The sequence below is a fragment of the Manis javanica genome, chromosome 7 (genome assembly GCF_040802235.1).
Source record: "Manis javanica isolate MJ-LG chromosome 7, MJ_LKY, whole genome shotgun sequence".
NCBI classification, from domain to species: Eukaryota; Metazoa; Chordata; class Mammalia; order Pholidota; family Manidae; genus Manis; species Manis javanica.
This window is the reverse complement of record NC_133162.1, coordinates 55,469,864-55,494,264: the sequence shown is the minus strand read 5'-3', so window position 1 is coordinate 55,494,264 and position 24,401 is coordinate 55,469,864. Positions and strand designations below refer to the sequence as shown.

The 24,401-nt window shown below is 36.9% G+C and overlaps 1 protein-coding gene across 9 annotated transcripts in view; it reads right to left on the bottom strand.

The window, feature by feature from the left end:
* Window positions 1-24,401, bottom strand: part of ANK3 (ankyrin 3) — a 661,312-nt gene that overhangs the window by 66,110 nt on the left and 570,801 nt on the right. For all 9 annotated transcript variants that reach the window (XM_073241006.1, XM_073241010.1, XM_073241011.1 and 6 more), the window contains 3 exons: window positions 19,285-19,391; window positions 14,259-14,483; window positions 11,332-11,486 (listed from right to left, as the gene is read on the bottom strand). In XM_073241006.1, coding sequence (XP_073097107.1) covers window positions 11,332-11,486; window positions 14,259-14,483; window positions 19,285-19,391 — 487 coding nt within the window. The remainder of the gene's footprint in view (window positions 1-11,331; window positions 11,487-14,258; window positions 14,484-19,284; window positions 19,392-24,401) is intronic.

Below are 24,401 nucleotides of genomic sequence, written 5' to 3'. Positions count from 1 at the left end.
CACACTAAAATCTAAAAAGGAACAGGTGAAATTTATTTTAATGTTGTATTTAGTATATCCAAAATATTACCATTTTAACATGTATCCAATATAAAATTTTTACAATGTAAAAAACCATTTTTACAATGTAAAATCCATTATATATCCATTATATATATATATATATATATGTATGTGTGTGTGTGTGTGTGTGTGTGTGTATAGATATAGAGGGAGAGCTTTGTGAGTTTAATTAGGGTAAGGTTTTATTTGAACTTACAAAGTGGATTCAGTCTGATGCACTTTAAAAATGGTGCTTTGGGCAGGGAGCAGAATGAGTATTTTCTGTTTTGTGCTGTCTTTTTCTCTACTGAGAAAACACGAATTGACAAGTATTAGAACAAGATCTATGTCTGCTGTCAAAGAGAAAAGTTGCTCCTGCCACATGATACCTTGGTGGTATTAGAAGGTTCTTCACAAGACCAACTGTCCTGTGTTTTTCTGGTCTGCTTATTAGCATAATCATGATGCTTTGTCTCTGGGCTTGCTAGGGACAGAAAGAACTCTAAATTCTACATTATTTTGCAATGACAACTTTTCCTCAGCACATATCATATCCTTTTGAGTTATACAATAACTAAGAGGGCACCTTGATTAGCAACAGGAAGTTTAAATAGCAGCTGACATTTGTGTAACATTTCTGTTCTACACAAAGCACTTCCTTAGGCACCCTTCACTGCAGAACATATATAGACAAAGGAAAGGAGTATTGTAGCGAACAACCAGGTTTGGAGCTGGAGGTCTAGACCTATTTACTATTTCCTGACTGTTTGGTGGTGAGGTGAGTGTCACCATCAATAGTGACCAGGGCTTCCGCTAGCCCTGGTGATGTCTTTGTATGATTCGGAAAAGGGTGCTACTTGGGGTGGACATAGTCCTGCAGATACATGGCTTGGAAACTAGGCAGTAGCTTTGAGGAATTTATGTAGGAGTGCCCCTTTGTCCTGCAGAGTGGTGCCAGAGCAGATATCTTGGCATGTGGAACAAGATTTCAGCCCTCACTTGCTGTACAAGCAGCTGTGACTGTAACACTGAGTGGTTCTCATCTATCAGACATCATGCTGAGGCCTTGATATACATTAGCTTATCTGTTCCCCAGTGGTTCCCTATGAGGTATCCTCACTTGATAGATTTAAACTAAAGTTTAGACTAGAGATTGAATGCTTGGTTAGGGTCACACGGCTAGTAAGTGGTGGAGCCAGGATGGGAACTGCAGTCTATGTGATGTCCACACATCATGTCATAGATGACCTATAAGGCTTAATTGTTATGAACTAGGGAAATTAATAGGTGAACTAAAACAGTAAATATTTCTCTTTTTCTTTAAGGAAGTCTTGAGTAATCTGGTCTGGTTTATTTTATATACTATTTTTTCCTTGCTAATTATAACTATCCAGGAGCAGAGTAGACAAGATGGAAAATAACATGGAACCCTCTAAACTGGGCTTGTGCTTTTCTTCCTATGGATACTTTGACTAGTTGGACATTGAAGGAAAAAGAAACTTTGGATATTTTTCAGAGATAGATCAATTTTTATTTCTGCCTGTTTTTACACAGGTGATGTTCCAATAAGAATGAAGTGTTTTTGGGGACAGGAGAAGAGTGGTGCTAAGTAAAGCTTGAGCTTGATAAAAAATCTGATTGAGCTTCATTTATAAAATGTATGTAATGGTTCCTTCATTATTTTTATTTTTAAATTTAATACATGGAAAAAACTGCTGTGCCATGAAAATTTAGTCCTCATTTTTGCTGTAGTGGCTTCCTGTGCTTGACTCTTTAATCCAGGAAGTATTTACATTTCCTTCTAATCATCTGAAAGGAAACCAAAGTTTACCTGGTCTTTAAAAATGTAGCAAAGAAACTGCCTACTTTTTCCAAGAAAACACATAGAATCTAGGCCAAAGGGCTCTATTATCAGTTCTTAAAAACATCTGACAGACGCTCTTAGTATGGTAGCATCTGGGGCATCATTTGTCTTAGTAAAGATAGGACTAATTCCTATTTGAAAACTGGTTTCTTAAAAACGAAGTGAAGATGTGCCACAATGAAATCATGGAAGTCTATTCTATAAATAAACCTTAAAATTAAAAAAAATTCTTCTTCTGCCTCATAGGACATACCATAATCAATACTCACAAATGAAGGGGAACATACAATTATATTTGGTATTTTTGCTAGAACTGCAGTGTCAGTGAGGTAGTTAATGGCCACATGGGACTATCTAAAATCCATCAAAACTAAAGACAACTAAAAAGTACCTTCCTCAGTTGCATGAGTCACATTTCAAGTGCTCAGGAGTCACATGTGTCTAGTGATTACTGTTGGACAGCACAGGCATAGAATATTTCCATCACCATAGGAAGTTCTATTGGACAGCATGGCCTTAGAATAGTCAATATTCTTCCTAGAATATTTGTTACTTCTGTAAATATTTCCTCAAGTAAATGCTCCTCTTTAACATTTTTCTCCTGGAGATGAACATTAATGAAGTTTGGAGTCACACAGGAAACAGTCTAATGAAAGCTTTCCTCCACATATTCTAATGAGGGTCCCCCTTATGCCCACTCTCCAAGACTGAGTGCCTGAACCAGCACTGTGCCAGACACAGATGATTCCAGATGATTAAGCCACCTTGCCTCAGAAATTCAGAATATCAAGGTAGTTATCTGTTAAAGAAAATCCTTGTGTAGTAGATGCTACATTTTAAGAATGAGTAATGTACATTAGCATTTAAGAAATACTAGACTGGAGAGGAAAAGATGGCAGCATGAGCAGGGTGGCAGAAATCTCCTCCCAAAACCATATATATTTTGAAAATACAACAAATACAACTATTCCTAAAAAAGTGACCAGAAGATACAGTACAACAGCCAGGCTACATCTGTGAGAACCCAACATCTCATGAAAAATGATAAGATACAAAGCCATGACCTGGCAGGACTCGAGCACTCCACCTACACCAGCTTAATGGTGGGAGGAAAAGAATCAGAGTGGGGAGGGAGTGGAAGCACAGGACTGCTAAATAACCAGCCCTAGTAATCTGCCCCAGAAGTACAGACACACATTGCATGGTGCTCTGGATATTAGAGAAGCGGAAAAGCAAAATCTGAGATTAAGACAGAGAATAGGTTCCCACAGCCTGCTGCCCTGGGACAAAAGAAAAGTAGGAGCTTTAAAAGTCTTAAAGGGACAAGGGTTTTAACAGGTGGAAAAAATCATCCTCCCATACTCAGCCCAGCAGCCTGGGAACTTTAAGGAACTTCAGGTGCCATAACCCCCTGGTTGGCAACGCAGCTCCAAGACCCCTCATGGTGATAAGCAGCCTGTTGTTCCTTCCTCTCCACTGGCACCTGCAAGCAAACCAGCTGTCTCTGCCATTGCTGCAGACCAGACAGAGAGTAGCCCTGCCTACAGCAACCACACAGTTTAACACAGAGGCTTCTCCCTGCACGTGGCTAACTGGCCCAGAACCAGAGGCTGCTCCCTACGCATGGTTAACTGGCACAGACAGTGGACATGGGCTCAGAGACCAGGAGACATGAAGGGGCTTTGTTCTTGCAGCAGAACATACACCACTGAACGGCAACCTCTGCCAGTGCCCTAGGCCATCCTGAGGGCTGCCCACCCATGGCAGCTTAGGGGATTAACCCAGAGGCTGCTCCCTGTGCACAGCTGACTGGCACAGACAGCAGAGATGGGCGCGGAGACCAGGAGGCAAGAAGAGGCTCTGTTCTCGTGGCAGAACATGTACTGCTGGGCTATGACCCCTGCCATTGCCCTAGGCCATCTCTAAGGCTGCCACACCCACCGTAGCCTAGGAGATTAACCCAGAAGCTGCTCCCTGTGTGCGGTTAACTGAGAGACAGTAGAGTCAGGCAAGGTGATTGGCAAGCAGGAAAGGACTTTTTTCTCCAAGCTGACACATGCGCCACTTGCCAGCAACCACTCCCATCATCATGAAAAGGCAGAAGAACCTTGTTCAGACCAAAATCCCTCAAACACCAGAGAAAGGGCTTGGTGAAACTCAAATCACCAATCTTCCAGAGAAAGAATTCAAAATAAAAGTCATAAGCATGCTGATGGAGCTATAGAGAAATATTCAAGAGCTAAGGGATGAATTTAGGTGGAAGTTAACAGAAAGGAAACAAACAATGGAAGGATTTAAGAGCAGAGTGGATGAGGTGGAAGAGACTGCTAATGGAAAAGAAATCAGAGAAAGGAACATAGAGAAGCTGAGGCAGAGAGAGATAAAAGGAACTCTAGGAATGAAAGAATATTAAGAGAACTGTGTAACCAACCGAAATGGAATAATATTTGCATTATATGGGTACCAGAAGAAGAAGAAAGAGAAAAAAAGGATAGAAAGTGTCTTTGAAGAAATAATTGCTGAAAACTTATCCAATCTGAGGAAGGAAATAGTTTCTCAAGGCATGGAAATCCACAAACCTCCCAACACAAGGGGCCCAAGGAGGACAACAGCAAGACATATAATACACATAATAATTAAAATGGCAAACATCAAAGACAAGAACAGACTATTAAATGCAGCCAGAGAGAGAAAAAAGATCACCTACAAAAGAAAACCCATCAGGCTATCATCAGAATTCTCAGCAGAAACCTTACAGGCCAGAAGAGAATGCCATGATATATTCAACGCCATGAAACAGAAGGGCCTTGAACCAAGAATACTGTGTCCAGCAAGATTATCATTTAAATTCGAAGTAGGGATTAAACAATTTCCAGAGAGCAGAAGTTGAGAAATTTACCTCCCACAAACCATCTCCACAGTGTATTTTAAAGGGACTGCTTTAGATGGAAGTATGCCTAAGGCTGAATAGCTGTCACCAGACAAAATAAAACAACAGCAAAGGAAGCAGAACAACTAAATACTAACTAAATGCAAAAAAATCAGCCACAAAATGGGTATAGAGGGCAAGTACCTCAACATAATAAAGGCCATATATTCCTTGATATCAGGCAAGGGAAACAAAGAATACAGAATAAAACACCTAACAGATAAAGAGTGGAGGAGGAAGAAAAAGAAGAGAGAGAAATAAAGAATCATCAGACTGTGTTTATAATAGCATAAGTGAGTTAAATTAGACAGTAAAGAAGCTGCCCTTGAACCTTTGGTAACCATAAATTCAAAGCCTGCAATGGCAATAAGAACATACATATTGATAATCACCCTAAATGTAAATGGACTGAATGCACCAATCAAAAGACACAGAGTAATAGAATGGATAAAAAAGCAAGACCCATCTATATGCTGCCTACAAGAGACTCACCTCAAACCCAAAGATACACGCAAACTAAAAGCGAAGGGGTGGAAAAAGATACTGCATGCAAATAATAGGGAGAAAAAAAGCAGCTGTTGCAGTACTTGTATAAGACAAAATAGACTTCAAAACAAAGAACGTAACAAGAGACAAAGGAGGACATTATATAAGGATAAAGGGATTGGTCCAACAAGACGATATAACCATTATAAATATCTATGCACCCAACACAGGAGCACCGACATATGTGAAACAGATATTAATAGAATCAAAGGAGGAAATAGAAGGCAATGCATTCATTTTAGGAGACTTCAACACACCACTCACTCAAAAGGACAGATCAACCAGACAGAAAATAAGTAAGGAGACAGAGGCACTGAACAACACACTAGAACAGATGGACCTAACAGATATCTTCAGAACTCTACACCCAAAAGAAGCAGGTACACATTCTTCTAAAGTGTACATGGAAGATTTTCCAGAATAGACCACATAATAGGTCACAAAAAAAGCCTGAGTAAATTAAAAAAGATATTCTACCAACCAACTCCTCAGATCGCAAAGGTATAAAAGTAGAAATAAATTGTACAAAGTAAACAAAAAGGCTCACAAACACATGGAGGCTTAGCAACATGCTCCTTAATAATCAATGGATCAAGGACCAACTTAAAACAGATATCAAGCAATATATGGAGACAAATGATGACAGCAGTACAATGCTCCAACTTCTGTGGGACGTATCGAAGGCAGTTCTAAGAGGAAAGTATATAGCAATCCAGGCCTATGTAAAGGAGGAAAAATCTCAAATGAATAGTCTAAATTCACAATTATTGAAACAGGAAAAAGAAGAACAAATAAGACCCAAAGTGAGCAGAATGAGGGACATAACGATCACAGAAGAGTTAAATAAAATTGAGAAGAATAAAACAATAGAAAAAAATCACTGAAACCAAGAGCTGGTTCTTTGAGAAAATAAAGAAAATAGATAAACCCCTAGACAGACTTATTAAGAGAAAAAGAGAATCTACACACATAAACAGAATCAGAAATGAGAAAGGAAAAATCAGGATGGACACCACAGAAATACAAAGAATTATTAGAGAATACTATGAAAATCTATATGCTAACAAGCTGGATAACCCAGAAGAAATGGACAAATTTCTAGAAAAATACAACCTTCCATGACAGAATATCTAAACAGACTAATCACCACCAATGAAATTGAATCGGTAATCAAAAAACTACCCAAGAACAAAACCCATGGACCAGATGGATTCACTGCAGAATTTTATCCGACATACAGAAGATATAATATCCATTCTACTTAAAGTTTCCCAAAAAACAGAAGAGGAGGGAATACTTCCAAACTCATTCTATGAAGCCAGTATCACTCTAATACCAAAACCAGGCAAAGACACCACAGAAAAAGGAAACTACAGACCAATATCCCTGATGAACATACATGCAAAAATACTCAACAAAATATTGGCAAACCAAATTCAAAAATACATCAAGAGGATCATACACCATGACCAAATGCGATTCATCTGAGGGATGCAAGGATGGTACAACATTAAAAAATCCATCAACATCATCTACCACATCAGCAAAAAGAAGGACAAAACCACATGATCATCTCCATAGATGCTGAAAAAGCATTCGACAAAATTCAACATCCATTCATGATAAAAACTCTCAACAAAATGGGTATAGAGGGCAAGTACCTCAACAACATAAGAAAGGCCATATATGACAAACCCACAGCCAATATCATACTTAACAGCAAGAAGCTGAAAGCTTTTCCTCTAAGATCAGGAAGACGACAAGGATGCCCACCCTCCCTGCTTTTATTCACCATAGTACTGGAGGTCCTAGCCACGGCAATCAGATAAAACAAAGAAATACGAGGCATCCAACTAGTAAGGAAGAAGTCAAACTGTCACTGTTTGAAGATGACATGATATTGTACATAAAAAACCCTAAAGACTCCACTTCAAGACTACTAGAACTCATATCTGAATTCAGCAAAGTTGCAGGATACAAAATTAATACACAGAAATCTGCTGCATTCCTATACACTCACAAGGAACTAGCACAAAGGGATATCAGGAAAACAATTCCATTCACAGTTACATCAAAAAGAATAAAATACCTAGGAATAAACCTAACCAAAGAAGTGAAAGACCTATACCCTGACAATTATAAGACACTCTTAAGAGAAATTAAAGAGGACACTAATAAATGGAAATTCATCCCATGCTCTTGGCTATGAAGAATTAATATTGTCAAAATGGCCATCCTGGCTAAAGCAATCTACAGATTCAATGCACTCCCTATCAAAATACCAACAGCATTCTTCAATGAACAGGAACAAATAGTTCTAAAATTCATATGGAACCACAAAAGACCCCGAATAGCCAAAGCAATCCGGAGAAGGAAGAATAAAGCAGGGGGAATCTCGCTTCCGAACTTCAAGCTCTACTACAAAGCCACAGTGATCAAGACAATTTGGTACTGGCAGAAGAAAAGACCAGTGAAACAGAATAGAGAGTCCAGATATTAACCCAACCATATATGGTCAATTAATATATGATAAAGTGGGGGAAATGACAGCATCTTCAACAGCTAGTGCTGGAAAAACTAGACAGCTCCATGTGAAAGAATGAAAGAAAATTACTATCTAACTCCATACACAAAAGTAAACTCGAAATGGATCAAAGACCTGAATGTAAGTCATGAAATCATAAAACTCTTAGAAGAAAACATAGGCAAAACTCTCTTGAATATAAACATGAGCAACTTCTTCTTGAACATATCTCCCCAGGTAAGGGAATCAAAAGCAAAAATGAACAAGTGAGACTATATCAAACTAAAAAGCCTCTGTACAGCAACAGACATCATTAGAACAAAAAGGCATCCTACAGTATGGGAGAATATATTCATAAATGACATATCTGATAAGGGGTTGACATCCAAAATATACAAAGAGGTTACCCACCTCAACAAAGAAAAAGTAAATAATCCAATTAAAAAATGGGCAGAGGATTTGAACAGACACTTCTTCAAAGAAGAAATTCAGATGGCCAACAGGCACATGAAAAGATGCTCCTCATCACTAACCATCAGAGAAATGCAAATTAAAACCACAATGAGATATCACCTCACACCAGTTAGGATGGCCACCATCCAAAAGACAACAAATTTTGGTGAGGATGTGATGGAAGGGTCACCCTCATACACTGCTGGTGGGAATGTAAATTAATTCAACCACTGTGGAAAGCAGTGTGGAGGTTCATCAAAAAACTCAAAATAGAAATACTATTTGACCCAGGAATTCCACTCCTAGGAATTTACCCTAGGAATGCAGGGGCCCTATTTCAAAAAGACATATGCACCCCTATGTTTATCGCAGCACTATTTACAATAGCCAAGATATGAAAGCAACCTAAATGTCCATCAGTAGATGAGTGGATAAAGAAGATATGGTACATAGACACAATGGAATATTATTCAGCCATAAGAAGGAAACAAATCCTACCATTCACAACAACATGGATGGAGCTAGAGGATATTATCCTCAGTGAAATAAGCCAGGCATAGAAAGACAAGTACCAGATGATTTCAGTCATCTATGGAGTATAAGAACAAAGCAGAAACTGAAGGAACTAAACAGCAGCAGACTCACAGAACCCAAGAATGGATTAACAGTTATGAAAGAGAGAAGGACTAGGGAGGATGGGTGGGAAGGGAGGGACAAGGGGAATAAGGAGCATTACGATTAGCACACATAACGTGGGGAGGGGGGCGCCATGGGGAAGACAGTATAGCACAGAGAAGACTAGCAGTGATTCTATAGCATCTTACTATGCTGATGGACAGTGATTGTAATGGAGTATGTGGTGGGGACTTGATAATAGGGGGAATCTAGTAACCACAATGTTGCTAATGTAACTGTATATTAATGATACCAAAATAAATAAATAAATAAATAAAGCAAAGCACACACACACACACACACATACACACACACACACACACAAAATAAGAAATACTAAACTAATGGTAATGTTTTTATATTTTATTTTCCTTAAAAAATTAAACTATCCTCTTTGGAAAACTCATTTCTCTTATCTTTGACATTTTTTATCTGCAATCATGCATGTTCTTTTACAGGTTTTGAAATGCTAATATAATTCTTTCTCTTATGATTTATTCTTTTTGAAACTTTTGATCGTGTCTTCTTATAAATTTCCTTATAAGGAAATGACTGTATCTCATGCTTTAAAATAAGTTTCGGTAATAAAAATTAGAAATCTTATTTATCATTGCATGTTCCTATCCATGAGAACTCAGAAGTTATTAGATGATATGTGATATAAATATCAGTATTATGGATAAATGTTTAATGTATACTCATTTAAATTATGTAATAATGGAAGTCCATTCCATAAATAAACCTAATTTTTAAAAAATATACACTTAAAATAACTATTCTTTAGATAACATTTAAAATTATCTTTTAGATCTTTAAATCTATAGGTTTGTAGGAGTTTTCTTCTTTAGATTTATTTCCTTCTCCATAGGACACACATTACTAAAACAAGTGGGATACATTTAAGTCTTTGAAACAGGTAGAACTAGATCTCAAGCCCAGCATTGCTACTTAGTTGGGGTGACCTTAGATAAGTTACTTGACTTTTTCTGAACTTCAGATCCCTCATCTATAAAGTGGGATTAATACTACCTACTTTGCAGTGCTATGCTTTCATTTAAAATGTTCATATGTAAGGGCATTTATCAGTGCCTCATGAATGCTGGACACTCATCAATTATTAGCTTCCCTCTACCTTGGTGTAAAGACATCTTTAAATTCTTGGCTGGCTGCGACTGTATCTTAAACAAAACCTTTGATATGACAATTTTTTCTACAGAGTGAATAATTAGTGATAACAGCTGATATTTACCAAGGGCTTACTGTGTGACAAGAGCTGTATATTATGTAAGTGTGCCACATACATACTTATTTTTTCTCAACAGCAGCTCACCGAAGTAAGAAAAGTAATCTCCATTTTATAGAAGTATTGCCCACAAGCTTTAAGAGCTTGCCCACAGTCACCCTTATGCCTATCTGGCTCTTTTGTCCACACTTCAAAGCAAGGAGAGACTATGTTGGATGCTCTTTAAAAGCCAGTGAATTAAATGCTAATATAGTAAATTTATGGTATGTGAATTTTACCTCCAATGAAGCTGTTACTTAAAGAAATTGCTGAATTTGTAGGGATTAGGCAGTATAAAGTAGAGATTAGTTTTATTTTATGTTAGGCTTGGTCTCTAATTATTTTTTAAGGAAAACTGCATCAAGTACTGACTCTCAAAACAAGTCTATTCCCAATGTCCAGAAAAACCCTATGATTCTTAAGGTCAGAGAGCCTGGAGAATGTGTGTATGAGAAACTTCACACTCAGCTATGTATCTGTCTTGCTAGGTCAAAGAATAAGACACTGAGACACCACAAACTTCAATAATTAGCCTGAAACTTATTTTTTTAAACAATTGATGCTAGCCCAAGAAAAATTATGGATTCATTGAAGAATACTGAAATAAACCAGAGAAAATTGGGAGAAAAGAAATGGTCTGGGAATAATAATTCCCAAAATGAAATGTGAAAGAATTTTCTTAAAAATGCCCTGCATGCTTTGCATACCTTCCATTATTATTTCAGCCCCCTCCTTACACATTTTTCTCATTGAAAATTTTCTTGGGTTTTGGAAAGATTGATATATTTGATTAAAGACTGAAATAATCATCAGCATGTTTGTAGGTTAGTATTGTGGGGAAAAATGTTAAGTAGAACTTCATGCCTTAGATACAGAAATAGTAATAAATGCTAAGGAATCTGATGCCCAGCTTAAAATACAAACATGTGAAATTCAAGTACTGTTGCTTTTGGTGAAGTCACTGCTTTGATTTCTGCCTGTAGACATTTATAGAAGCAAGGATTCATGGTAATTACCTTCATCCATTCCATTAAGTAAGTCAGTTAAATCTTCATTTTTACTGTCAAATTGATGCTCCTTCCATGTTTCACCATTTTCGCTTCGAAGAACAATGAGTTCTCTCTCTTTTCCTCTCATAGACCCAAAGTGAGGGATTTCCACTATGACAGGGCTGGAAGAAAAATCCACATTATTTTGGCATCAAATTAAATATATTTGTAGTATCATATTTTAAAAAACATTTCATTAACAGTATTCATTTGAAATATCAGAGGTGCCACTAAGGTTGGAAATGATTTCAAAGCTGCAGAATCATTTGCTAATTAAATAATATATTAGAAGCCCAAAAACATGCCATCATTCATTCATTCACAAACAATTCTTGAGGGCCTACCTTATGTTAGGCATTTGACTTAACAGGGGGGAAAATACTCAGCACATATGAACAGGAATTTTGAATCAAGGAAATGAAAGTTATTAAAATAGACCATAAGAAAGAAAGTTGGTCCATTTTTAAAAACACAATAGGTGTATATTATACAAAGTGTTAATGATTTAAAAGGACACAGTCATTTCTTTAAAATGAAATTCTGTGAATTTCCTATTTTGAAAGATCAGTAATTTTTTTTCCCTGAGCAAACAAGCAATATAACAATCCACTCCCTCCAACAGTCAGTTTTCATGGCTTGTATAGTTCAGTTTCTCTGATTTTTCAGTTTGCGAAATGGTAATGGGGCAGCTTAATTTCTAGCCCTCATTTAACCTGCAGAGAATATGTAAACTTCCTGAAAAAGCACTTGTTAGTTTGAAATTTTCATATCATGAGACATTAATTTTTGACAGTGTCCTTTTGCAAAAGAATGTGAAAGGATGGCAGCAAATTGAAGATTACCCATGAAGCACAGGAATAATTTTGTTAAATTTTAAAATAGGATCAATGCTAAAAAAGATGGATGGAAGTAAGCAGACCACAATCACACACAGTTTATGTAGTTGGATTGTGCAGCTTTATTTTATGGCATTTAAGTAGACAGTATCGTTATTCTCCTACAGAGGTTGTATGTAACCTCATCTCTTAACCTCTCTATCTATGTATATGGGATGATAGAAGATACAGGCTTAATTAAATAGGTAAGAGCATAAAAAAAGGAGAGTAGTTATAGTGATCAAAATACAAAAACAGGACTTTGATTACCAACGCATTCAACCAAAATGGGATAAAGGATAATTTCATTCTCAATAGATAATTGTAACTAATTCAAATTAAGGATTTACAATCATTTCGATTGCCTTTACTTTTGAGAGGAAGAAACAGGAAGTGTTAATAACTTCAAGAGTTATTAACATATTTACCATAGTTTTTAACAAGAAGGGGAAATCGTGAACAAACTGTCACTCATGACGATTAGACATGAAATTTGCGGGGAGGAGGAAGGAGATACAATCTTTGCAGGTTAATGCGTCAGATACTGTCTCTGTAAATATTGAAGGAATGTGACTTCGTGTATGACATTCAGCAATACTGAGGCACGGACAAGGGTTTTTGACCAAGGTGGAAGCCAAGCATAACTTTTCATAACAGGTTTCTTCATGCAGACTGCCAGAGCGAACAACCAGTCAGACAGGCAGACAACAAAACCAACATGTTTCAGCTTAAAAAAAACAAAAAAAAAACAAAACAAAGGAGTAAGTAATTTTAACAGAATTCTACCTACCACCTATTTGTTTTTTTATAAGAATATCTTGTATTCCCAAAGTTTTTCAAAATCAGTTTCCTTATTGATGATTTTTTCTTCTCAAAGACCATAAAGGTTACTTAGTACATGTAAGTACTTTTTAAAATTTTAAAATAATGTAGCTTCACACACATACATGTATATATATTTACATATATACATACACACACATAGATATCATTTATAGCAAAGGTTGATTCAAAGCCTGCAAATACCTTCTCTTACATTGGTTTAAACTTAGACTATCAGTCTGTCTTTAAAACTGTTACATTCAGTTGAAACTTTTCAAATTAAAGAAAGGTTTTCAAAAGCACAGTTATGAAAGCAGAAAGCTTACAGTGATTTCCGCATGCTTGAAAAGCACAAGAGAGGCAGCAGTGCTACATTAAGTCAAGCCACTATGACTTTTTTTCCTTTCAGTGACACACATCAACTGAAAGCATTAAAAACTGAAAAAGTAAAAATTAAATTAAGACAAGAAGAAGACCATGGGTGTGACAGAAAAAAATTGAAAATGGGAAAAGAATTGTAGACATTCTGTATCTTGTCTATAAAGATCCTACCCAATAAATTTTGTTCCTTGAGGCCCAAGCTGCAGGATTCGGCTAACCAAGCTCTCACCCTCATTTACAGGGGGAGGATTGGTAGGAAGATGCAGTTTACTGAATAACATCCATGCAGCAGGAAGAGAAACAAGAAGGGGAAATCGTGAACAAACTGTCAGTCATGACAGAGCCTGTCTGATTTGCACCCAAGTGCCACCTCAGAACATGAATTAAATTGATTTTTCCTTTTTGTCAAATACCGTATCACAATGGATTGGTTCTTTAAAAATTATCTTTAAAAAGACATATAACCCCATATAGTCATTTATTCAATGTGGTGATACAATTCCAGCATGTACACTGTTGCCTGAGAATGGTGCCTTGACTTCTATGGGGGTTCTGGGGTTCCGTGCACTCACCGAGCAGAGAACATGCTTCTCGGTTAGTAAAAGCTTTGACCAGCAAGCTGAGTTAAGGAAGTATCAGCCTACTAGCTCTTCATAGAATTACATAGCTTTGTAACCTCTGACACTATGGGAGAGATGTAGTCAATCAAAATGGTACAACTAAGTAGTTTAATAGTTAAATACTTGAGTTAAAAAGGGCAAAGAAAATCAAAGATGTGGTATAAAGGCCAAGATTAAAATTAACAAAATAACTTACCCTAAAAATTGTGCCCCTGCAGGACCCATTTCTACCAGCCTACTGGCTAATCCCTCTCCTTCCACCATGGGCGGTGGGTGGGCCAGTTTATGTCTCTTTACCAAACGGCAGGTGATTCGGGTGGGGGCTGTGCACTTGCGTGGGGGTATGATGATTCTCATTCCGTGGTGACGGCTTCCTCTCATGGAGCCGCCTCGTGCATCCACCATAAAGCTCACCAGAAACCTTTGGGGAGGAGAGAGAGGCCAAATCAAGGGTGGAAACAGACCATCTTCACAGTAGGCTTTGAAACTAAATGTTTAAGTTTAAAGCAACAGACAAGGTAGATATCATTTCCTCTCTCTATAAATAAATTGGAAGCAAATACAGTGGAGTCACATCAAGCGTGCATTTAACCTGGGACCTGGACAAAAACGGGAACATGACAACTTACTTTTGGTGGGGCATGGCCCCTCATTTTTAGTGGAACATGGCCCCTTAACAGAAGCCAACCACTCTGTCAGATGCTTAAATTGAAGGAATAGTGAATGTCTTAAAATGGAATAAAAACTGGCTTTAAAGGACTATCATGAATTTCAAAACAAAAGGAAAACCACTGTGTGTGGTCTCTGTGGGTTGTTGAATCTGTACTCATGGGACACTTCAACTGTGTTTTTAGCCATAGGCTGGCTACAGATCTCCCTCCACAACAAGTAAGATGAAACTCCACAGTACGTCTTCACATGTACAAATCATAAAATGAATGTATAATTAATCATACCAACATTCTAATTTTTACTATCACAAAACAGAATGTAAGAATAAAAGCAGATGACTAGTTTTGCTAAGGTGATTTTGATGGAAAGGGATTTAATCTTTTTAAATTTGGCTTTACAAACTGTTTAAATTAGTCTATATTTGAATACCTCTACACCAATACAAAAATGTAAGTTAGACTTCTTAGAAAATGTCTTTAACTCACATGACTCTGTCACTGGCCTTTAGGGTGAAGCTAATGAGGAAAAATGATTTGTATGTAGATATGAAAATGTAATGAAATTAATTGTGTCTTATGTAGGTAATAGCATATCAGAATTCTTGGAAATCCATGGAAAAAAGGCTTCCTTGGGTCCTCCTGCCGTGGTCAGTGGTACATAGCCCTCTGGGAACACAAACCAATGAGCCCAGCACGGTGCAAGAGTGCAAGTCAGACAAGGGAGCAGAAACACATATCTTTGTATTCTAATTTGCACATCTGAAAATATGCTTATTACTGGAACACTAAATGTTGTAACCAGAAAATTGTCTGAATACCTATAACATTTTTTTTTACGGAGAAATAAACCCATCCATCAAAATCCTCTACTACTTATTCATCTAAAAACAATTCTAATATGCTTGCATGGAAGTCCTAGGTGGGGACCCTTTTCTAAAGAGTGATGTCTCCTGACCTTGGAAGAGTAACCTCTTCAACAAGGCAAACTGACCTGCCTTTCCCATGGAAAGAGCAATGCCACAGGGATCATCTTTCAGGCCATCAGATTTCCAAACCAATTCCGCTCATCAGGGAGGTGGAATGAACTTCACACCCTTTTGCTCACTTTGGATTTAGCCAGTTTCATATGGATTACATTTCCTATGACATTATATGTATTTTGAGAGACTGGGACCACTACAGTATTCAAAGTAAGAGGGGAAGAGACTGACATCCTCAAAAACAAAACAAAACAGAAATATTCCACCCTAGTCAAAGACACCTGTTCACTTGCACAAGTGTCCATGTAAATTGTCTCTAGTGCTAAATGATACAAAGAGCACTTGAAATTGCTCTGGGGAGTCTACATATTCTTAGATATGTACATGTTTATCAACCACTTCTACTCAATAATGAAGACAAAATGGATTATTACAAAGAAGCCTAAGACAAAATCTGATCCCAGTATTTAGTAGTTAAAATCAACTGTGATTGCAAATAATAGTAACAGAATGGATTAAAAATGATTCAAGATAAACTCTGGGCTTTGAAAATGCAGTTGTATCGGTACAAATAAACACTGGAGTGTTGCCTCTGGGAGGGCCATCTTTGCCGGGGCAGCTAACAGCCCAGGTCAGTACAGACAGGAATTCAGATCAGGTCGGCCTTGGTCGTCACTTGACCTACAGAGCTGAGCACACTTATCGTACCCAATAAGCCCCCAGTAAATGTTTACTGAATAAACCTATGAACGAAATTATTTTGTTAAGTGCACTTAGAAACTGCCAGGTCAGACCTGGTTACTAATACTAAATATATATGTATATACATATATATATGAAAAAAATATGTATATGAAAAAATGTATATATAAAACACTTGTGGGGTGAGCAGAATGAAGGTAGAAGCAGTAAGGTTGTCAGTGTCAATATAAAAATGCCCCAGGTACAAAGAATATCAGAACCAAATGGAAAAAACATGGTTTAGGAGGTTTTAAAGACAAACTGGAAGAATCTCTTTCTCTGTGCATAGCACCCAGTACATAGTTGGCGCTCATCACGGATCATTTATGGCTCTAAGGTTTTCAACCTTACAGAGCCAAGACACTGAGGACAGGTAGGAGTTCATGTTAAGCAGATTATGGGCCCTAGCATTCAACAGCATTACGAAATACAGTGATTTGTTTTCCAAATTCATTCCTTATTCTGTGCAAAATAAAATTTCATGCAATATGACTTTTTAGAAACAAATCAAAAGGTGATGTTTAATCATACTTGTTACATTTTATTAATATTTAAACTAAAGCAGTAATTCTACAAATGATCCTAAAACTAACACACGAATGTTCCTAGTTTTAGGAACAGTGGGATGACAGATGCTGATACACTACAGACATTGACACAATCTAACTGCGAGAAAAATTCACATAAATGAAAAATACAAAAAAGGTTGGTTCACATAAAGGACACAGTTATCACCTTGAATCATACTGAGGAAGTGGAGAAGAATAGCTGCAAAATAATTTAGAGAGCAAATGGGAAACATTAATGTCATATTAGAAGCAAGCAACAGAAAATGTCAATGATAAGCAAAAGAAAAATAAAACCTTCAGAAAATGAAACCAAGGCATTTGGCATCGGTGGGACAATCTGGAAAAATGCCTGTTTAAATGGCTGGATAAGTGACTTCACAGACCTGGCCTGAGTGGATTACTTTCAGGTGTGTATCAAGTCTGCATTTGCCTTTCAAATAAGCCTACACTAGTGCCATTCTTTAGCTTTCCTGAATTAGTTTATTGTCTTCAAAAAATTCAAGGGGAAGGAGTGATAATTTGCATATTCAAATACCACACTGTTTCCAGGGTATGGGAAAGTTCATTTCTTATTATCCTTTGCTCCCTCAATTTCTCAGATTGCTAATTAAGCCCTAGTATATTACTTTAATTTCCTATATAGAGTACTAAGTGCTGGTTCTATCCCTTTATAACATGGTGGCAATTCACAAACTTGATTCAAAGAACTCTTCAATATGTCTGTCCATTGAATAAATTCCAAGCATTTTGTATTTTCCTTCTCAATGCTGACTGGTTTTTGCTTTTGCAATTTAGACTCAACACATATCCAATATTAATCATGTAACTATTTTAATCAGTTAAAAAAATGTATTATTATAATTAAAGGTTTTACTAATTGAGTTAAAGAAATGTAATGTTAATGACCCAAAGACCCCATGTAGTTTAGTTTACAAAGCACTTTCATGTAAATTATTCCATTTGAATGATACTTAAGTGATTTGTTTTCCAGAACTGGGGTGTTACTAGCCACAATTTTCTAGGAATACTTTAAATAACGTGCATTACCTCGTGTCTTGGACTTTGAGTCTGCAAAACGGGGATAATGAGTAAAACCTCTCTCATAGTGTCGTTTTAAGTTTCAAAAAAAGTATTAAATAAGATAATACATGGAGAAGACTTAGCACAATGCCAGGTACATGAAAAACACTAGGTAAATGTTAGCTATTACAATTTATTTTAATAAAGAACAGTGGAAAATACTTCACATAATGCATATAGCACTTCACAAACGTTTATTGCTGTTCATTTATTTAATTCCAAATCAATCTGTCCCTGTCCTGGATCACAACTATTTATGGCCAGAATGCCAATTTCAGAGGTGAAAACACCTTGAAATTTTCATCACCTTAACGGACTATTTCTATTTCATTTGTATGGATATCAATTATCCAGTTTTAGTGATCTACAAGTGAAAAAGTCTATAGCCAAAAACACATTGACTATCAACTGAGTAGTCACAACATCACCTTTTAGCCTCCTGCCTTAGTGGTGCTGACCCACGGGGCAGCAAGCAGGAGCCTGTTTGAGGTGGTTTTTACCATGGCCCTCTGGTTGACATATACTGGTACATTCACTTTTTAAAAGTGAATTTCACTATTTTCATTTTAAAATCCATTTCCCTTTTTCTAGTTGTAATTTAACACAACTTGAAAATCACACATAACAAATCATTTGTCAAATCAAAGTCCTGTATTGTATGAAAAGATAGATGACACCACACCACAGTGTACTGCTTATTTAAAAACTAAATATTTCAGTGAAATTCTTTTTCACTCAAAGCAAAGCACAAAAAGCAATCAGTGAGACAAGTTAACAGAAATACCTGCATATTTCATTTTTCTATTAGAAAGGAAAATCAGATACTCAGAAAAAAATCCATTTGAATAAAGCAAAATCAAGAGACATGATTATCTTTTTTTGTATGTGTGAAGGAAAATTAAAGACCTAAAAGTAATACCAGAATAGCCAGGAAATTTTTATGCACTGATGCTTTTTCATTTCCTTTCTAACACAGTACTTTTATCAATAAAAAAAGAAGTACAGATTTGCTTATAAACAGTACTTACTTTACAACTATGTCCTATATACTCACTAATGAAGTCCTATAGAAGCTCAATACTTCATACATCTGAAACTTGTCAATATGAATTTAGAGCTAGAGATAATAAATGCAATGTTAACTTAATAGGATAAAGAAAACTGACTTTCAGGTTACTTACCCAGAGTGAACAGGACTTGAGACAAGATTAACATTGTCCAAGGTGTCTGCAGCCCAGCTGTAATGTCTAAGAGAATCTGAGTCAAATTCTCTTGTGAATGTTAGATGCTGAAAAATAAAATAATACATTGCATCAACAACTCCCACAAAATACTTTCTCTGCAAAATATACCTGTCTGTCTCTATTAAGTCAAGACAGTTCTAACATTCAAAACAAACAACGTAGATATACTCCTCCATGGACCCACACTGAAGTTTCTGGAATCAGACAATAACAGTTAGTGATATGCTGTATTACGTGAGAAAACATCTTGAGTAACTGACATGGCAAAAGGGCTGTCACAGAAGTAATTCTAATCATGATTTTAAGCATTTCAACACATCTCCAAATGCATCCTACAGTTGTAACTTTCTTTCCCAAATCTCATAATTAAAAAAAAAACCAATCTTAATGACTTCTGCTTCCAAGTGGAGGAGAGTAGCCAGCAGCAGCCTAGTGCCGCTGCCAAGTACAACCGATAAACGTGGGGATCATCTCCCAAGGAGAACAGCTGAGGCACAGAGACCTGGAGCTAAGCTCTGGAGAGGAAAGATCTTGAAGAGCTGAACTGACTTTCTGTTGACATTTTTATCTTGGGGGCATTTGTCAATGACCAGTGCAGACAGAATTCAGCTTTGCACCCCCAGGGGCTGCTGCTGGGGGATAGAGAAACCAGAGGAGTTTTGGTGGAGGCCTGGGTAACCTCAAGCATGCTACAGATATTGGTTAAGAATATTTGCTGATTTCTATGATAGGTTTTTTTTCCCCAGAGATTTCAGAAAATCTCTAAAAGTCACAATGGAGGTTTTTGGCAGTGTCATGTGAAAAAGGTTATAGTTTGGGACTTGTAAGAGGAGGGACGTGAATATTATACCAGAATTTCAAAAAAGGACACTGAAGGCCCAGGGATAAACCAGAGATAGGCTGAGCTTTCCCAGGACTGCAAACCAGCCTCATTTCAGCAAAATCTTGATTGGATAAAAATAATCAACCACCACTCTATTTGTCTAACAGAAGGTGGGTGAACCCTATAAGGAGGAATATGTCATTATGGGTGTGTCATGGCAATGAAAAATGGCCAAGCACGCCAGAGCACATGCACAAAAATAGAAAAAAATCCAGATACTATAAACAGACTCCCCGGTCATCCTACATTTTGAAGTAAGTTAGTAAGAACCTTACAATAAGTATGATCAGTATGTTTAAGAAAATAGGGAGAAAGAGAAAGAAAATAAATGAAAAAGTGGATAATTTAACAAAGCACTAGAATATATGTAAGAAAGAATCAAATGAGAATTTGTTCTAAATACAATGTCAGTTCTTGATAAAATAAAAAACAGGATTAGTAAATTGGAAGCATAAATGGAAAAATACACAAAATGAAGGCTAATTTTGAAAAGTGGAAAAATACAGAAAATAAAGCATGTGAAACAGTAGAAGGCTTTAACATATGTGCAATTAGACTCAGAAATACGAGGCAGAAGCTATATTGGTAGAGACAATGGCTAAGAATGTTCTAAATCTGATGAAACATATCCCATAGACCAAAAATAAAATCAACCTCCATTTTTGTCCTGCTTAAAATCTGTTTCCTATTGCAACCCTAGTAAAATGACAGTCCAGTAACACACATAAATACGGACAATGAGAATAAAATAAGGATTGGTTGAAAGTCTCTTTAAAACGTGATCTGATCCCCATAATCCCCTCACTGGCATATCAGTTGCTAAATAATGTGCCCCCATGGTCATCCCTGGCAGAAGAATGGGGGTGTAGAGACCAGAGGCAGAAGATTAGAAGGTTAGAGGCACCATAATGAAAAATGGAGATTAACTGAAACTTTATATACTGAATGTTCAGACCCCAAGCCTTTTTTTCCTTTACTGATTTTCCAGGCAGTCCCTTAGGGACAGAGCCTCCAGGCAGAAAATGGCGAAGCTTGTCTAGTATTTCCCAGTGAAATGCCCCAGGCTTATTACTTGAGTACATATCATGGCTGGCAAGCCCTTTACCACCAAGCAAGCTTCCAATGAGCCCGCTGGTGAGCAGGGAGCAGAGTTACTAGCCAGTGAGAAAAGTACCTAATAGGAAGAATATAATAAATAAGCAAGTAGAACAAAGCAAAATGGGAAGAAACAGAGGCTTTCCAGAGAGAAGAAAACTTAAAAGTTTTTGTTAATATCCAGAGAGATGTGAGATCTTTTTAAATCGATGAAACAATAAAATATTAAGGGAAAAAAAGAACTCATAGAAAGTAATGATTACAATAATAGTAAAGTTGAAAACAAAAAAAGCCTAAAAATTAGGGGGAGATTTTTAAAAAAAGAAAGTAGGAGAGAACACTCAAGAAAGCAGAGGATCACTCCAGGAATTGCAAATCCTCTTCCTCCCCTCTCCAAAAAAAAACCCAGAGGAACTCAAGAAAGAGAAAATAGTGAAATGGAGAAGAGATCAAAGAAACAATTCAAGAAACTTTTCTAAAGCTGAAGACCTGAGTTCCAAAGTCAAAGGACGCACTGAGTGACCAGCATCTTGGGGGGTTACGAGCCCCACTATAGTGCATAGCATATCACCAGGGAATTTCAGAACCTAGAGACAAAGAAATATCCTGCAAATTTAGAGAGGAGAAATGGTCACAGATGGCCAGACTTAAAACAGCAAAAACTGAAGTTAAAAGGCAATGGAGCAATTCCTTCAATATTTTGAGAGGAAATCACTTTCAAGCCATTTCTATAACCAGCCAAACCAAAAAAAGTATGAAAATAGGATTAAGATATTTCCAGAAACATAAAACCTCAAAAAATGTATTTCTCATGCATGTATTCTGTAAGGAAACTGTCGGAAGATGTACTCCACCAAAATGAAGGAGTAAGCCAGGAAAAAGGAAGACATAGGGTCTAATGTAAGAACATAGAGAATTTTCATGGTGATGAAAAAGGAAGACCTGGGAAGACATCTGTGCAGGGAGCTTACAAGGAACTTAACAAGCAAGGAAGCTCTAAGAGAGGTGAACTAACTAGATGAAATTTACAGACACCTAATGAGTGTGAACATGTTGAGAAGAGAATTGCACCACTGGGGAGGAGCTTGTAGGCTGGACCAGCAAGCACACAGAGAACACAAAGCAAATGAAAAAACTCTAGGAAAAGCAAAATATTAGCTGAAAAGAAAAAAAAATCTAATCATAATATACTTCACATCTGTGAATAACTTTTATGTAAGCATATTAACAGGAGCACTAAATACTGGTATAACTAAAATAAAACACATCTGTTTTGGGAAAGTAGGGGGATAGGAAGTATGCATGACAGGAGAGAAGAGGTATTCAAAATTTTAAAGCTTCATCTCCCACTGAGGGAGTCAATAAATCATTCCTCAAATGGAGAAAAGCCAACAAGCAGCAGCATATACACAGTAGTTAAAACATGATAACATGTAATAGGGGTCATCTAAAGGTGTCCTTAGCAGTTGTCTCTGGAGAGAAGAAATAGGGGTGGAAGGATAGGGGTATTTCTTTTTTTCCTAATGAGTATGTCTTACAAAATGACATGACTTTTCATTTGTATAACCTTAACAATAAAACTTAAATTTAAAAAATTACTGTGAATTACAAAGATTGAAAAATAGCCCTGAAATCAAATTGAAAAATAATTTGTAGATGATTCATGTGCAAGTCACTATCCTATCTGGGTCCTAAGAAAATGCAAAAAAATGAATGAGGAACAGCTTTCTCTGCATTCAGTGAGAGAGGACACACTCTGTGTATGCATGTGTGATCATGGGTGTTATAATAAGGGTCCACAGAACCAAATATACCACTTCAGAAAGTTCCAAAATTCTTAATGGATTAGCTGAAGAATGAATGTGGGTTTTAGTCTGGCCTTATTTAACAGTTTTACTGGCTTTTAGAGACCGCAACCAACCAACCTTCAGAGTATGACAAACTATTTAATATAAAGTGGCAGTTGACCCAGGAATTCCACTCCTAGGAATTTACCCTAGGAATGCAGGGGCCCTGTTTCAAAAAGACATATGCATCCCTATGTTTATCGCAGCACTATTTACAATAGCCAAGATATGAAAGCAACCTAAATGTCCATCAGTAGATAAGTGGATAAAGAAGATGTGGTACATAGACACAATGGAATATTATTCAGCCATAAGAAGGAAACAAATCCTACCATTCACAACAACATGGATGGAGCTAGAGGGTATCATGCTCAGTGAAATAAGCCAGACATAGAAAGATAAGTACCAAATGATTTCACTCATCTATGGAGTATAAGAACAAAGCAGAAACTGAAGGAACAAAACAGCAGCAGACTCACAGAACCCAAGAATGGACTAACAGTTGTCAAAGGGAAGGGATTGGGGTGAATGGGAGGGAAGGGAGAGAGAAGGGGAATAAGGGGCACTGCTATTAGCACATATAATGTAGGGTGGGGCATGGGGAAGGCAGTATAGCACAGAGAAGACAAGTAGTGATTCTATAGCACCTTACTACACTGATGGACAGCAATTGTAATGGGGTATGTGGTGGGGACTTGACAATAGGGGGAATCTAGTAACCACAATATTGCTCATGTAATTGTATATTAATGATACCAAAATTATATATATATATAAATATAAAATGAGTGGTGCTACTCATTAATTTTTAGCAAATTACAGTTTCTGCATTTGGGGCACTGAGTTACTTTTCACAAAGAACCCACTTTTTAAATAAATAATATCACTCCTCCCTGGTAATTACAGCAAATTATTTACCTTCAGTACTCTTAGAAACATGCCCTGGTGACATTAGTTATTGAAACAATGAATTATATCACACAAAAGGTATCACCACCATCATATAATATTTATCAAGGCCGGGGTGTGACAGAACGCTGGGACTCCACAGCCCTTGGAGTCCCAAATCCTTTACCCTCGAAGCTCCTTGCCACTGAAACTTTGCCATAACATGAATGAATATGGACAAATACACTTGTTCAGAACAATGAGCTCTATGTCCCCATATTTGTCCCACTTTTTTTTTCATAGTGGTTTGCTTAGCAACCTAACCATTTTAATAACCTAAA